Source organism: Echinococcus granulosus, assembly GCF_000524195.1.
Source record: "Echinococcus granulosus chromosome Unknown EG_S00043, whole genome shotgun sequence".
Classification (NCBI taxonomy): domain Eukaryota; kingdom Metazoa; phylum Platyhelminthes; class Cestoda; order Cyclophyllidea; family Taeniidae; genus Echinococcus; species Echinococcus granulosus.
Genome location: NW_020170423.1, coordinates 641,346 through 653,488, shown reverse-complemented (window position 1 = coordinate 653,488; position 12,143 = coordinate 641,346). Strand labels below are relative to the sequence as shown.

Genomic DNA, 12,143 nt, shown 5'->3' with positions numbered 1-12,143 from the left:
AAAGGAGGACTTTTTAGGTAAAATAGTGACATTTTAAATGATTCAGGGATCTTTACTAGGAAGCGTTACAAAGGTGCAAATTTGAAATAAACATTGATGGTTTTTGGACAAAAAGCTATTTGTTGAAGTTGTTGTCTTAACCTTTGACCTCAAACGCTTTAATGTGCATTATAATTGTTTGCTAAATTCATATGTTAATGGATTTTAGCGCTTAAAATACCAGTTTTGCTATTGTTTAATGTTAGACAAAATAGAAAATTTGCTGCTTAGTTTGTGCTTTGAAACACTGGATAATAATTCCATATACTTTTGCAATGCTTTGACAGTTTGTCCATCTCTGCGTCTGATTACGCAGATGGGTGATACTTCCGCCCGCCGACATGACAACCGGGTTGTTGACAGCCCCTTAGTCCTTCTATATGTCAATGATGCATTTTCTGCCACACGACTACCACTACCTACGATTTTAGGGGAAACTCGAGGCTAAGTCATTTGAAGGCCAAAATTAATGCTAACGTGTAAGCAATTTTATCATTCACATAGCGTTTTCATGCATAGAAAGGCACATTAATAATTGACACACATTTAGGTGTTTACTCTTTCCATTCGATCCCCCCTAGTGATCATTACAATAAAAAACCCGCAGCTATTAATTTGAGCAAAGGTGTTTATGATTAAATGCTTGTTTTATTTATTATAAGTGCAGAATTTTACGTACATCCATCAGGAGGTTTCGCGTTTTTGGAGGGCATTAGCTCACTTGCATAGCTCAGATGGCTGATCATCTGTCAACGTTTTTTTGTGCGGCTCTTTTTTAACTGCTCATTGAGGTTCTTGAAAGTCTTTTGCAATATAAAAAATTGTACTATTTAAACTTTAAGTGCATTCACAGAGTAGAGATACGCTTGCATTATATATTTAGTCAGTTATGTAGTATTACGCATTCCGTGTGACGACCTCACAAGGAAAACTATAAGGCATAGAATAGCCAACTGTTTTAAAAAGAACTATTTATCTTTCTCTAAGACTTTAATAGAGCGTAGGAGATTAGGGAGATGGTACACCTGAGGCAACTTCTTTTATCGTTGAAAGACAGAGTTCTATTCACTGTAGTTCTTGTAAAAGACAATCAAATTAATGGCCTGATGATATCCCTATAAAGCAAAATTGCTTCACTTTATAGGGCGCGGATAAAGCGAGACTCCAATGTCATAATTCCCTACAGTCCAAAACATCATGCCCTAATGAAATCGTTTCTTAACTCGGCTTTATCTCTTATGGTAAAATAAATTCATTGACACCTCAGGTGACAACGGTTTTGTTGTGTTTGCTTAAAAAATAAAACATTCTCTCTAAAACTGGCAGCAAAAATGAGTAGCACCTCAGTAACCATACTCCGATAAAGCGCTGTCCTTGCAAATATTAGATATTTGAGGTATGAGGCGCGTTTAAACAAAGTAAAACTAGGTTTAGTAAATTTACTTAGAGTTTATCACCAGTTTTTTCAAAAGACAATAAACAAGGATTTGCTTACAAAAAATAGGAAAATGAATACAGCAATATGTAGCACGGAAAGGGCAGATTAAGCTCAGCTCCCCTTTCAGACTGCGCAACAGTTAACCCTCTTGTCAGGCTTTAGTGTGTCGGAATCTTTTGAAAATTTGTAAAAGAGGAATCCAATGCAGTTAGCTAGGAAAGTGGGTAGTGCTGCTGATTTGAGGGATGCGAGGTTGGTATTTCTTCACGGAAAAAACGGGCTGATTTCCACGTTTTTATTTAATTTACTAAGGGCAAACTCAGGAAATGAACTGCTTTGAATTATTTAAAAAATGTAAAACATGTAACAGCCACGACAAATAAAAGAAAAATTATAAAAAATGGTGTCAAATCACGCAATTTGATTAAAGTGTCTACTTCACATTTGACCAAAATCTGTCGACAAAATTTAAAGGATTAAGGCATTTCCCCTATCTCTTCCATTATGGTAGGATGTAAGGCTTTTTTGTGCCATGTCAGCAAAAAATCTGAGATAAATATATGCACACTGCTAATCATGTGGAAAAACCGTCCTGGATTTAAAAGGCAAAGTACAACAAGGGTTTATGCATGAACAGGGCATATTTAAAGTTTTGATGCCAGCCACTTGAATTTTAGCATTATAGCCTCTGCTTCTGAAGGGCATCACTTACGTTGAAGTTAGCCTACTTGACATTTCGCCGTCCTCAGCAGTAATAGTGCACACGTAGGCGGGTTCGATCTCCCTGTCGAGGCTGCCCGTAGTCCAGCATTTCCCATTCCTCTTATCCACCTCAAAAACCGGTTTCATCTGTGCCTGCTTTGGCGCCGGTGTCTGTGCTGCCGTCAGAAGGGGACCCGGGAACCGCGGTACGCAGCCCTTTAGCCGAATTGTGGAGTTTTCACTGCCATCGGGGTCATGAGTGCGCAGCTGCATGAATATGGTGCCTTTGTGCAAATTCTCGGGAATGCGGATTACTGTCTCCTTCTTTGCCTCAGGCACCAGACTACCAACAAGTACTTGAGGAGGAAGAAAGTGCGGCGGGTTGTCGTTCACATTCTCCACTTCGATAATCACTTGACAGGTGCTTGTCAGGGTTACGTTGTCCACTCCAGTGTTGATTGCTTTTACCTTGAAAATTATTAGAAAAATTAGTGGATGGCGGGAAGAATGTAGCCAAACACCGAAGTGTTGGACAATTTGGTAGGGTCTATTGCTAGAAAATTGCTATTTAATGAGGAATTATTTGCCTTTCAAACAAGTCCTCATCAGAATCACTGATGGAACCTCGGAAAGTGGTAAAGTAATAAAGTGCAAAGTCTGAAAACCTTAAAAGAAAAGTGGACAAAACAAAAATAAATCCATCTTAATGAAAAAGAACGCGCGCTACTTAGGAAAGCAGAGTGGAAATCGGAGAACATTCCCCAACAGATAGGGTGAAATCTGACAGGCGTTTAAGTTATAAGCCCAAATTCAGTAGCCAAGTGTCAAAATGTATTCTTTGTAAACACGCCACAGTGTGTCACACAGCTCGCAATTCTTTCATGCCAAAATAAATGTTAAAAGTGTAAAATCCTCCAAATGCGTTGGGGTGCATTCCTTGGTTAAATTCCCAGGGCTTATGGCGACTGAATTTTAGACCATCACCTTTTCAACGTCAAATTTATGCCTGTACTTTTGGAAGAAAGCGTCAATGTGGCTGTGTAATACTTTGGCCGGTTGTTTAACACTCGACGTTGACTACGTGGGCACTAAAGGCTCCGCCTTTGTACTTCCGCCGGACGGTTTAGCCTTCGAGCCATGCATGTATGCTGACAGTGCATAATCTTCCCAAGTTTTATGACTTTGAGAAAGACTCGGGGCACTGCCATGTTGGCGGCGGTAAGCAAATCCAATCCTAAATGCCAGTTGCCACGATTTCTGCTGCTTAATGTTAAAATAAAACGTGACGGAAAAGGGGCGTTTGCTGAGGATGGGCAAAGATGTGACAACGCCTAACAGAGCGGTTGAAAATGACGTCCGACCTCGGCAACCACCCCAGGTCCATGATTTGTAGGAATGCTATAAACAACTAAAGCAACGCTTGCCGTGAACCCTCTTTGGTGCCTCCATGTAAGTTTCAATGAAGGGATCGTGTGATACCTCTCCCACCTCTCTGCTAGCTAGAGAGAATCCAGATAGATGTGAATGGGCAGCACTGTTAAGAAAACAAAGTGCCATAGAAAAACAGACGCAAAACCTTATCCGCAGAAAACTATTTTTAAACCCCACCCTTTATGAAGGGGGCCTGCCTTTGTGGCTAGCGATGGACATGAGGGAGGCCTGCACACTCTTCCCCCAATACGGTTTTTAAATAGGGCAAACCTCCATATCGAGTAGAAATGACAGGAAGGGATCAGTGACGTCGCGGCTAGATACTTCCTCATCTCCGGGCTAATTCAATGACTGACGGGGGTGGTTTGCTAATGTTCCCCTTGCAGCGCCGACTACGTTGTGATGGCCGACGCGAAAGGCTGACCAAGGGTTTCGCCAGCAGAGACACTCATAAGTGGAGAGGAGGCTATGTAATACTTTAGTTGCTCGTTTAACTCCTTGAATTGGTTTCGCGGGCATTTAAGGCTCTATCTTTTTACTTCCCTTCGGCAAAATGGCCTCAGGACTATGCCAGTAGCCTATTCCATACCTTCTCCATTTCTTTCATCTTCAGGAAAGACTCGAAGCACTACAGTTAGAATTAACGCAGAGTGCAGGCACACATAGTGTAACCATTTATTTGAAGGTCATTTAGTTGCCGAAATATCACTCTTTTTACCAAACTTTGTTTGAAAATTTGCTTACATTATTCAAACAAATTTGGTTTCATTTCGGTGACAACAAAATCATCTTGAAAAGGTGTCAGCCATCAAGTGGGGTTAATATGCGCTGCTCCTCAGCGCAACCAGTTGATCATAAAAAAGAGGTAAAGCCCTTCTCTAACTGCAAGAAATTCGTATAAACTAGGAGGAGGGAAGTATTTATGCTTGATTAATGCCTTCGCAGATTAAGTCATAGCTGCCAACCTAATGCACCCATTGTCTCCGTCCCGAATTTTTCGCAGTGAGGCCACGCATGACTTTGTCCAAAATAAAAAAATGAATAAAAGGAAATGCACGAAACGTTCTAGTGAATAAAAACATCCTCAAAAAAGAAGAATACCCCTTTCAGTGAAAAAAATTGCCTGTAAATTTAAGGCCTACTCGGCACGAAAGTTTCCTCTGCCATCTAAAAAGCAGTTTAAAGGCAAATGTAGTGCGATTTTAGTGTTTCTTTTACTGTTTAACGAAATAACTATCAAAATGAAGAAAAATTGTGCAAATTATACATGAAATAAAAGGAAAGTGAAGTTGGGGATTCCGAAAATCTACCGAAAGAATCCGCTTAAGACGCATTAAAACTCCGCGATTGGTTTACGCACATTTAAAAAAGCAAATTTTGACTTAAAATTAGTGTTTAGAGAATTTAAAATGAAAATAAACATGTAGCCAGTGTTGATTATCAAAATGCACACATTTTTCTCTCAGACATGTTATTTTGTGTATTCAAGCGCGTGCCTGAAGTGCCATAAAACTCAGTACACAACAGTGGAAGCACCAAATTGAAATAAATCTGTCTACCTACTAAAATTGTGGGGGAAAGGGGAGAAAAATTTTCTTCCCTGGACCACCAAACAATAGAAATGTGCGCAATGCTCACACTACAAGTGATCGAATTTCAACACATACGAGTTTTGCTGTCAAGTCCGACACAAGTCCGGAGGGGGGAGGAAGGCTATATGACAAGGTGGTAATTGCAATAACATGTCTGTTGTTCGTTTAAAAAAGAATAATATATTAGGATTTCGCAAGGAAGGCTATAATAGCGCCTAAAAATCGAGTACACTAAGAGTGATGCCTTTGTAGTGGATAAAATTGAATACGATCTCTGACATCTCAAGGCTATAGAAGTTACACACTTTGCTCCAGGCTGAAATTACACATTAACGGTGCCTGCTCTTTTAATCAAAAAGAGTGCGGAAGCATAAGTTTACATCAGTCTAGTCAGAAACATAGCGGAATATTCATGGCGGCCTTAGCTTAGTCTCCAACTCTACTGTTCCAGAAGGACTCCACGATGCTGTTATCGCCTCTTGGGATGCAAGATTTTATTATTTTTAAGTTGCAAAGATATTTTAGCACCAAAAGACTTTTCTATGGAGGAGAGAAAGCATGTTACTTGGGTAGAATGTGTGCTGTTGACACAAGGAAGGGCATGGGGCAACCACCATGGCCCGGAGCGCGGGCAGCCCGGTGGAAGCACAATGGCGGAGCGCTAAATGGCGTGCTATCACAGCCGAGAGTTAAAAGAATAAGTAAAGTATTACAATAGCTACATCAATTACATGGTAATATTAAAAGCTAAAAGAATTTCACTTCTGGCTCAGTTAGATGTCGACAATAGACCCCATCAGGGAAGTGCTGAGCTCCACTACCTAAAGGAAAGATAAGGGGTTACGATACAGTTTTAATCCTTTTACTTATGCATGTATTGTCAAGATTTTTGGCTTCTACTTCAGTTCAAACAAAGTAACTAGCACAAATATTATTTTTTGAGTCTAGTTAATGTAGACACCGTAAATCACTTTGGCCCACCAATAATGGGAAGAAGGTAGTGAAGGAAATTAGTAACGACATATGCCCCCAAACAAAAGTTTTTTAAAAAAAATTGGTAAGGGGATAAAAATTTTACTAGTTGGGTTTCTGGTCAATGAGATAAAGGATTTAGTGGATGACAATACCGTCTCCAACGAAACCAAGACCACCAATTTTGTAGCATTAAAGTTGAAATACGGGAACCGCACATCTTTAACATGACTTTCAATGCAAGAAAGGTAGTCAAATCAAAAATAAATCTTCTAATTGTAGGACTGGCGAATGTACGCAAGTACACCGATGATTTTTTGGCATTTTGTCTTGCATGCTGGAGATGTCATCAAAATGAGGTGGCTGCGAGCTATTTGACAGGAAGTAGAAGTTAGAGTAGAATGAAGATGGGAAGTAGCAGGAGACAAATTCCGGTTTCTAATCTTAGTAACTATGATGTCTTTCCTGCTGCTCTTCAATGCTAAACCACAACTTCATGCTATGGATAACTTCATCATGAATGGGTACAAGTGTAATCCACAGAGGCAGAGTAGTTACGAAGTCTTCCTTTACTTAAACTTCTTCTAAGGAAACGTAAAGCATGTTGTAAAACCCTTTAATTGTTTATTTAACTCTCCATTTTGGTAATGGGTCTCTTAGGGATGCAGCCATTGTACCTCCATCGGGTGACCTGGCCCTACTGCGGGTCGACAGTACAAAGTCTGCTTCAGTATTATGCCTTTCTTCGTCATCAAAAGAGCCAGAGACCAAAATTGAATTCTCTCAGTCGATTAAAATAAAAGGGGCAGTTAGTCTACGGTTTCTCCTTATTTATGAGTTAACTTTTTAAGACATGAGCCTTAAAATTAAACTATTCGAGTTGACAACCAGACGATGCCATAAATTATGGAGCCCATTGGACACAGCCCCCACGTAATGTCTGCGTCTAAAATCCTTTTACCATTCTTTTTGAAATTTTTTGAAAAACAAACTAAAATGAGTAGATGGCAAAGCACATAGAAGGCTGGGGGGAGGAACCTCAAAGACACCGAGCAGATAACATTAGGTATTGTCGACATGTTGAGGTCTCACTTGTACTGGTGAAGGCATTGTGGTATCCAGTTTACCAGCAGGACAGGAGACGAATTGCGGGCTAGCGATTGCTGATGAGTTTGTGGATTTGCTGGGGAGGGAGAATCATCACATTAGAAGAGACCAAAGAGGGATAAACTCCAAATCCAGACTATGCAGCTTGTGCCATTCCATTCAAGACTCAGGCATTGACAATTTTTTCCCTGCTGGGGAGCCCACTAAAAGTTCCAATTTTGAGGCTTATTGAAATGCCATTCCTGGACACATAACACTGCTCCAAGAAACACGATTTCGGATATTTTAAAGGTGATGATATGACGATTCTAGCCACGTCTGAATTTGTTGCATAATGTAAACCCACTCCTTTTTTGGCCCGTGTTTCGAGCCTAAAGCAAAGGTGGACATGTCCAGCTAAAAAAGATGTGGTCACCACAAAAGATGGTCGAAAAAAGGCTCAGCGTACAGGCCATGTTCGCAAGTGCTGTCCATAGCTTTATGGAGTGACCATTGGTAACATAGCAATCAAAATCAAGGAAATTTGCTCCCTGCTTTCTAGTAGGTCCGAATAAACGGGACTCTGTTAGAGAGGTGGGAAGCTCCTCCACCTGTGTGATGTGAGTGAAGGGTAGCTTGGAATATGATGTAATGGAATTTATAGATAGTAATCCACGATTGTAATACTTAGTCGGTTAATTTAACTCCTACTTTTGGTTCTGCGGGTACTTGAGGCTCGCTTTTATACTTCCACTGGATGGTAGCCCTTTAGCACTCTTCCACCTCGGCAATGCATATTTCGTCCTAGTAATACGGCTTCTTTCGTCCGCAGTAGCAGTGGAAAGCAAATTCTCTACTATAGGACAACCACCCTGATTTCTTCTACTGAATGATAGACCTTCCCGTAACGGAAGGTTATACACGGTGCATGGGGGAGTCTGTAACAACCCCTAAGAGAGGTACTGAAATTGACGTCTACCTTGGGGGAATTAGCCCAGTCCCGTGGTCTATAGGGGGACCACTAACAACTGAAGCCGCACAAGCCGTGAACCATTTGGAAAAGTTTGTTACGGAGCTGTCTACGATGGCTGCACCAAGATTACAATTAAGTGAACACGCGATACCACTTCCACTTCTCTCTACTAGCTGAATGGAGCCCCGATAGATGTGGCTAGACAGCACTGAAGTGAGTATGACGTGGGAAGGAGGGATAGGTGCAAAACCTTATCTCCGCCATGCTAGGTCCCAGCACCCATTCTGCACGTCGGCAGTACATATTCTGCCCCGGTATTATGCCTTCATTCGTCTCTAGGGCAGAATTGGCAGGTAGCATGATAATATGAGGAGGTCTAAAATGCAGAACTTAAGCCACATATAATCATGCCACTTAAAAATTATGATACTTTAAGATCTTAATTGTCCCGTTTTCATTAAAGTAGATAAAAGGGAGTGGCATGTGATGTATCAGGGGGCAAGGGCTGGACATTAAATATTTACAATTTCTGATTCCTTGGATGCTGAACTGTCGCGCGGCTGAGGTGGAATGGAGATAGGCGTCGATGATGCCAAAAGCAACATCACAAATGGTAGAACACATAAAATTAATGCCGAATTTTACCCTTTTAATTGAATCCTAAGTACCAAATATAACTCCGGTTTTGTTGCTCATATAGGCGTTATCAGTAATGAATGGGTAGAGCTTTGCGCCCACACCCTGCAGAGTGCTGTCAACACACTTTAATGTAACGGAAGGTGGGTCCTCCACTTCATGAATTGATAGCCAAGCCAATTAACTGTAACCTTTGAGATATAGTGGTGAGTTTATTGCGGAGACAAACGACCCACTTGTATAATCTGCCCGTGCCTCGAGCTTTGGGTACCGCTGGACAACATCACTAGGTAAGTAAATTCACCCAGTTGAAGTGCCCAAAAAATTGCAAAATTTGTGGAAAAGGAGGTAATCTGAGTAGCGAGAGGTCAAGGAGGTCAAGTATGGTCTTCAGGTGATCAGATGGATGCGTCTTCGTTTAAACGGCTTCATATACTACGTGGATGTCTATCTGTCATTATGACAGTATTTAAGCGACGAGGCCAATATCACTATTGTGTTTTCCAATTCCCTTGGGGCACTAAATCAAAACATAACTGACTTCCCTCAGTCAGTGGAATGTTTTAGGTGAAAGGAAAAATAACCGACTTGAGATAAGCTGTAGAGTATGCTATAAAGCTCCCTAAATACGCACCCTTAACAAAGCGACATCTACGAATTCGGCTTTGAATTGCAAACAACAGCGATTCAAGATAAAGAAAAAGATAAACTGGGGCTGCTTGAAGAAATTTGCATGAAAGTAGGAAGCACAAGAAGAACTCACTTTGAATGTGTATTCCGTTTTGTTCTCAGCATCCAGCTCGCCCACTGTGTAAATTCTCCCCGAGTGGGAATCAATGGCAAAGGGAAAGCTCTCTTGTGTTTCCAACTCATATCGAAGAGTCTGCTCAGAATGTACGGGAGCAAAATGCTTCAGGTTATGCTTCTCACTCAGAGGTAATCCTTGTAGCACGGAATCTGCATCGATGACGGAGACTTGCAGGATGTTGGAGCCAACCGGAGCACTCTCCTTCACCTCAGTCCGATAGACTTCCTTTCCAAACAGTGGGGGAAATTCATTGTTGTCGAGGATTTCTACAAACACATTGTGGAAGGACTTCCTAACTGGACTGCCAGAATCACGACATTCAATCTTCACGGGAATGGTCCAGGCTGAATTGCAAATGGATCGGCCCTTTGAGTGGGAGTGGATTTCGCAATCCAGTGCTGCTTCAAGTACAAGTTTATACACAACCTTACTGCTGGAGATTTGATGCTCCAGCACGAGTTTAACATCATCTCCGAATGGAATTTCAGAATATGTATGCAATTGGCAATCCACTTGAGCATTCTCGCCCACATCGGCATCAGAGACGTGAACAAATGCCACATTTGTGGGTGCTAAGTTATCTTCAAAGATCTGAATAAGACTGCTTCCCTCATTGTTCTCTTCACACACTCTGCTGTCATGGATCCCAGCAAATGTGCACGGCACCTTCGTTACCCTTGATAGCACCGAGCGAAGCGATGACTCGGAAGCATCCTTATCTACGGCATTCTTGATTTTGCTAGCTGCTGGAAGAATGATAATCTTTGGGGAGTGGTCGTTTACGTCAATGACGTAGATGGAAAGAGTGGATCTGCTCATTCGAGACTCGGGTTCACCCCTATCCCGTGCCTCGACCCAGAAGTGAAACTTCGTTCCACCTTGCAGGTGGGAGATGAGAAAGAGCTCCCCAGTGTTTGGATCCAATCGAAAGTGCCTTTGACTGCTCAGACTGTCAGACGTATCGCCTACAAGAGCATATCGAATGCTCCCAAAGGCTCCACTATCCGCATCTGTCGCATTTAATTTTGTGATACGACTACCGATGGAAGTGTCTTCACGCAAGACAAGAGAAGCGTTTTCGTTTAGAAATACCGGGGCGTTATCATTTACATCATGGACAGTAATACAGAGAGGCATTGTAGAACAGAGAATGGGTGTTCCATTGTCGCATACTGTGAGAGTACAATTATAGGCGCTCTGTTCTTCGTGATCCAGTGAATACCGTAATTGCAGTCGAATGGAACTGATACCATTGCTCGCATCAGATTCCAGCGCTGATTTACGGGTTTGATAAAGCGCAAAGGGGTGATTTGTTGGTCCATTCTGACAGTTTAAATGGTAAATCAATTGACCATTTTGTAAACTGTCAAGATCTTTGGCATCGGGAAGGTGAATTTTGGTACCAACCGCAGTATCCTCGGGAAGATCAATAGTTTTACAGCCCTTGGTGATGTCATCATTGAATTGCGGGGCACAGTCATTGACATCATTAATCACGATTTTTACTTTAATCCAAGACTGTTCAGGTGGGAGTGCAGGAGCAGATTTATCGTTTCGGGTGACCGAAATCCCGTAATTAAGGCTGCACTCTTTCTCCGTCACAGAAGCAAAAGGACAGAGTCGTTCACGATCCAGCTTGGATGAATCTGCCACACTGATGGTTGAGGATATAGTGTCCATTGTAAAAATAGAGTCGGACTCATTGGTTGAGTAAGGTGACACTGTCTGTACTTCTGAATCTGGTACAAGTCCCAAGTTGTATATTTGGTAACGTAAGTCATCACCGGATTTTAGAAATGAGAGGTACTGTTTCAGAACTCCAACAACTGTTCCCGATTTGGCATTTTCGGTTACAAAAAGAGAGATTTCGGTAAAATCAGGCGTTTCGGCTTTTCTGATCCGGGGAATGTTAAAACCAAGTGCTGCGTAAGGCTGCCACGGTAAAATCATTAATAGCAGAATCAGGAGAGGTGAAGAGGTATCACCGAAGACTGATTGTACTAGTGGGAGGAAACTTCGCATCTAGCATGGAAAATGGTTAATGTATTTTCATAATGGGATAAAATGCGTGGCTTTTATCCTAAGCTGAATCAAGGATACAGAAAGATGTCGAGACTTCGGAATTTCCATGGGCATACAATTTACCTCAGCGTAGTCAAATGTGATTGGCTTGTGTATCCACCAATCAGAGTCAAGTGCCACGGGTAGCCACTAGAAGGCAATGCTGCCACGTGCGTTTGGGAAGCAGCAACGGGGTCAAAGTAGATAAACTTTGAAGAAAACAAAAACAAATTTTGGACGTAGAACTTAGGCTGGAATTTGGACTCATGACTTTATGTTGAGGGTCAAAATCAAACCAAAAATTGCGTTCTAGGTGTTCTGTCGGCTGCAGACTTCACAAAGTTTGACTAAAAGCTGGCTGAACTGATGGTAGGAAAACCAACCAACTTCTATGATATACGACAC

At 41.7% G+C, this 12,143-nt stretch overlaps 1 protein-coding gene across 1 annotated transcript; it reads right to left on the bottom strand. All coding sequences in view use genetic code 11, as the record gives it.

Moving 5' to 3' along the window:
* Positions 1-7,120: 7,120 nt before the first annotated feature.
* EGR_05674 (Protocadherin gamma-A10) lies at positions 7,121-11,699 on the bottom strand (the record flags this gene model as incomplete). The annotated part of the gene is made up of 2 exons (XM_024494923.1): positions 7,121-7,165; positions 10,770-11,699. The coding sequence occupies 2 exons, from the start codon at positions 11,697-11,699 to the stop codon at positions 7,121-7,123; spliced, it is 975 nt and encodes a 324-aa protein (XP_024350720.1).
* Between the last annotated feature and the right edge of the window lie 444 nt (positions 11,700-12,143).